This window comes from Oratosquilla oratoria, chromosome 29, assembly GCF_046742065.1.
Source record: "Oratosquilla oratoria isolate Oo_2021 chromosome 29, ASM4674206v1, whole genome shotgun sequence".
Classification (NCBI taxonomy): Eukaryota; Metazoa; Arthropoda; class Malacostraca; order Stomatopoda; family Squillidae; genus Oratosquilla; species Oratosquilla oratoria.
Window position 1 is genome coordinate 10,673,043 of NC_134805.1, and position 5,000 is coordinate 10,678,042.

General features: G+C 43.3%; 1 protein-coding gene across 1 annotated transcript in view; it reads right to left on the bottom strand.

Moving 5' to 3' along the window:
• Positions 1 to 5,000, bottom strand: part of LOC143040813 (uncharacterized) — a 14,177-nt gene that overhangs the window by 8,875 nt on the left and 302 nt on the right. Inside the window, exon 2 of the mRNA XM_076212248.1 lies at positions 705 to 1,837. Coding sequence (XP_076068363.1) covers positions 705 to 1,837 — 1,133 coding nt within the window. The remainder of the gene's footprint in view (positions 1 to 704; positions 1,838 to 5,000) is intronic.

Genomic DNA, 5,000 nt, shown 5'->3' on the forward strand with positions numbered 1-5,000 from the left:
GTTACGATAGTATATAACCAATTGTAAGGAGTCCTCTTGCTTCTTGGGTTTACAATTTTTATGAATGATATTTTTAATGACTTTTTCATCTGTTTTATATGCGGATGTCATCGTACTCTGGTAGTAAATATTTATAGTACTCTTCGAATTTTCTGTATTACCAAGTACAGAATTAAATTTCTCCATTTTATTTCTAATTTCTTTGTCGATATCACACATCGAGAACCCATTGTTTGTCAATATTTGTTTGATTCTGTTCAATTCTTGGTGGAGGAGGTACCAGTTCGAACATATTTTAAAAGCTCTCGTAATGTACGCGCGTATAACGCTGATTTTATATTTTGATGGGCATTCACTTAAACCATTTAAGCATCTACCGGAGTTAGTTGGTTTCCTGTAAACACTTGTAGTAAATGCACCCTCTGCTCCGTCTACCCAAACATCTAGGAAGGGGATCTTATTACCGATACTTTCCTCCACGGTAAAATGCAGGCAAGATTTTGCTTCCATCATTTCCTTAAGTGTATCGAGCTGTTCTTTACCTTCTATGTCTACGAAAATGTCATCTATATACCTAACATACAAAAAAGGTTTAGGATTCACAGCATCAAGGATGGAGTTCTCAATATGGCACATGTATGCCTGTGCAAATAAAACCCCTAGGGGGCTGCCCATAGCTACACCGTCAATTTGGAAATACATACGGCCTGAAGGGCATCTGAAGGGTGCTTCCTTAGTGCAAACCCGGAGCATTTTCTCAAGGGTATCACGTGGTAATTTTGGTGGAGGTAAGCTATTGTGGTTAAAGACATTCTGCAGGATTATCTGAATAGTTTCTTCTACGGGAAGATTCGAAAAAAGACTTTCAACGTCCAGAGAAGCTAACATTCCTTGAGGGGCTGTATTCCTAAGAATATCCACAAATTCATACGTGGAACGTAGTGAGTGGAGAGTAGGAATATACGGGGTTATTAAATCATTAAGCTGCTTAGCTAATTGGTATGTAGGTGTAGGTATCTGCGAAATAATTGGTCTTAATTTGCATCCAGGTTTGTGGGTTTTGACGTTACCATAAAAGTAACCTGGCTCATAATGTCCTTGTAAATTATGAAATTTGACACCGTCGATAACGGCATTTGCGTTATTAATTAGATCAGTCACTTTTTTCCGAATTCTATCTACAGGGTTCCTTCTAATTTGTAAGAATTTGGACGAATCCTGCAATAAACTGTCAACTTTGTCGAAATAGTCCGAACGGTTGAGAATAACGAATAGGTCCGATTTATCCGCTCTGCGTATCACTATATCCTTGTTCTCGCGAAGTTCTTTAGCAGCCTGCCGTAACTCAGCCGTAAGAAGGGAACCACCTCCAACACCTCTATGCTTGGTGCTTTCAGCCTGCAATTGTTCCTTCACATCTGGGTTCATATTAATTTTACCATCCTTATGAAGTTCACACAAGTTCCTATAAAGTAGCTCTAGTTCAGCAGTTTTTTCAATTTTCCTAAACTTAGGCATGTAGTTGCACTTTAATCCCAAGTTAAGGAATTCCTTTTGAATATCCGATAGAATGTAGTTCGAAAGGTTGAGGTAACCGTCCGTACTTTTTGGAAGTAAGACCTTACTTCCGTACAAACGGCTTAGTTTCTTCTGCACACGAGTTTCTGTGGAGTTGATGTACATAGAGAGGCTATGCTGTAAAGCCCTCTCTATCTGGTCTCTTAGATCAGAAGCGATAACACAATTACGGAATTCTTCTAAGGTCTCGTCTAATTCCGTATTAAGGCTCTTGATTAGTTTTTTCTTTTCTTCTACTTGCTCGTACAACAGCCTCCGTCTGAAGTCGAGCGTAAACTGTTTCTGCTACACTGCTCTGTCATGAAGGCGTATATAAGTGAATTTAGGGAGCAGGTTTTCTTGGATACATTTTCTATTAAATAATACAGCATACTCAGCATAGGAAATCTTCTTCCTTAAACTTTCTATCCTTCTCGCTATTTTGTCTCCAAGAAAACCTGCTCCCTAAATTTACATATATATATATATATATATATATATATATTTTTTTTTCTAATTGATCTTGGGCTCGATGTGCGGTTCCAGCAAGACGGGGTACCACCTGTACTCCAAGAGAGACAATACAGTCACTGACGCAGTGTTTCTATTCTTACTTCCAGAGCTAGGCGCGTCCCTCGATGCGTACCTATGTGCGTTCCTCTTTAGTTTGGCCGCGGTTAGCGCTCCCAAACTATCAAATCAATATAGATACCGGTATGGTATGTGGCCTACCGGACTTTTATTTCGTTTGGGAACGCTAGCTGCAGCAAAACTAAGCGGAACGCATCGAGGAGCGCATCGAGGAACGCGCCCAGCTCCGAGTACCCGTATGTTTCGCCATGTGGCTCTGTCTTGGAAGACACCTTCCTCCCTCCCTCGGAGTTAGCGTTTCTATATTGTATTAGAGTTCTATACATGCATTAGAGTTCTATACACGCATTTGTAACAGTAAATCAGGTATCAGAAACAGAAAATCCTCCGTGACTTTTAGGTCACCCTGTACATACGTACAGCTGCACAGAAAACTATCGTTAGTAAATCAAGCTAATCATTTTGACACAAAACAACGAAACTATTTGAGACAAGTTGAAGTCTCCATCGGAAATAAGATTATCATGTCATAGTGAATCCATATGAACTCCGGAACTATTATTCGATTCATATTCATTCAGAAGGAATTCGAACAATTCGAACCCCAGAAATACCAACCCTTCGGTATCATAAGGTTATGTTCATTAGCGAATGTTTCGACACCCCTACTAACGATAGTTTTCTGTGTAGCTGTACATACTATCAACAACACCACTACCACCACCACCAACTACCACTACCACCACCGCTACCATCACCACCGCCACTACAATCACCACCGCCACTATCACCACCAACACCAATATCACCATCACCACTACCACCTCCAATACCACCACCACTACCACCACCACAACCACTACCACCACCACAACCACTACCACCATTATCACCATTATCACCACTACCACCATCACCACTACCACTATCACCACTACCACTATCACCACTACCACTATCACCATCACCACTACCAATATCACCATCACCACTACCACCTCCACTACCACCACCACTACCACCATCACCACTACCAATATCACCATCACCACTACCAATATCACCATCACCACTACTAATATCACCACCATCACCACTACCAATATCACCATCACCACTACCACCTCCACTACCACCACCACTACCACCACCACTACCACTACCACCACCACCACTACCACCACTACCACCACCACTACCACCACCACTACCACCACCACTACCACCACCACCACCACCACCACCACTACCACCATCACCATCACCACTACTACCACCATCACCACTTGACCCGAAGAAGATCCTGTGGCGTTAGTCAGAATAAAGCATCTAAAGTCTGTCGCGGTAACTTTCCCCCCTATCGTCCGAATGAAATCGCTTGTTACTAACCAGAATGTAATATTTGATGTTCGCCTCAGCATTGGGGGGACGAGAGTCCAAAAACGAGGGAGACAATAAGAAAGCAGAGAAAATAAAGTGAGATAAGGTGAACGGAAAACTGGGGGTGGGGAAGAAGAAGACTGGAAATATTGAGATAACAGATGAAAAACGAAGAGAAAAGAAGAGAGAAAAAGAGAGGAGAGAGAGATAAGGTAAAGGGTTACGCCCCTCGATATCCAGGGAATGCTACGGACGTGAATAGAATCACCTGACGGCAGGTGGAGGAGGAGGGAAGAGTACTACCTGGTACGAAAGGAGACCACATCACCATCCCACTCTCACATATGTGGGAAGTGAATTTTTTTTTTTTAGGCCGACGCCGGGTCGCCTCCCCAACCCCCACCCCAGCTAAGAATATCAGGAACAAACGCAGCAAGCCCTCGACGGGTTTCGGGACTCTCTCGCTCTTTCGCTCTCTCGCTCTCTCTCGCTTTCTCTCTCGCTTTCTCTCTCGCTTTCTCTCTCTCGCTTTCTCTCTCTCGCTTTCTCTCTCTCGCTTTCTCTCGCTTTCTCTCTCTCGCTTTCTCTCTCTCGCTTTCTCTCTCTCGCTTTCTCTCTCTCGCTTTCTCTCTCGTTTTCTCTCTCGCTTTCTCTCTCTCGCTCTCTCTCGCTTTCTCTCTCTCTCGCTTTCTCCCTCTCTCGCTTTCTCGCTTTCTCTCTCTCGCTCTCTCTCGCTTTCTCTCGCTTTCTCTCTCTCGCTCTCTCTCGCTTTCTCTCTTCATCTCTTTTTCTATGTACATGCGCGCGCATGCACACGCACACACACACACACACACACACACACACACACACACACACACACACACACACACACACACACACACACACACACACACACACACACACACACACACACACACACACACGTAGCGACTCTATAGTTCTGAGAATAAACCGTGTAGTGTAAGTTTTACTATTTCCTCGTTACATTGATCATCACTTTTATCCTGACGTGAGTAAAGTATCTTGTTCAGTGGCAGGCGGCGTTTTCATTCAGCCCAGGGACTTCCTCATTCAGGTGTTTTGATGTCTTTTTGATTTCGTATATTCTTGATGTCACCACACAGGCGATTTTATTCAGCTGAGGGGAGCGGGTGCTTCCCCTACGCGTGGCTCTTTAAGAAGAATCTCTTTAGAGAGCTTTTTTCTTAGCTCTTTATGTCCTTCTCTTTGTAATCAACGGATGTTTGCTCTCTTCCTCTTTAACTCTTTGTGGCTCTTTCTGACGGATGATTCTTTCAATGCTCTCTTTATTATGACTTAAAGAGCGTCTTTGCTCTCAGGCTCTTTTCCGTAGATATTGTACGGATGTTGACCAACTCTCTGGTAGCTTGTGTAGGCGTGCTCTTGATCAAGTGTCTTTAAGCGATGGAGGAGAAGACTTGTCAACGGAGACGCGGACATCGTGTTTC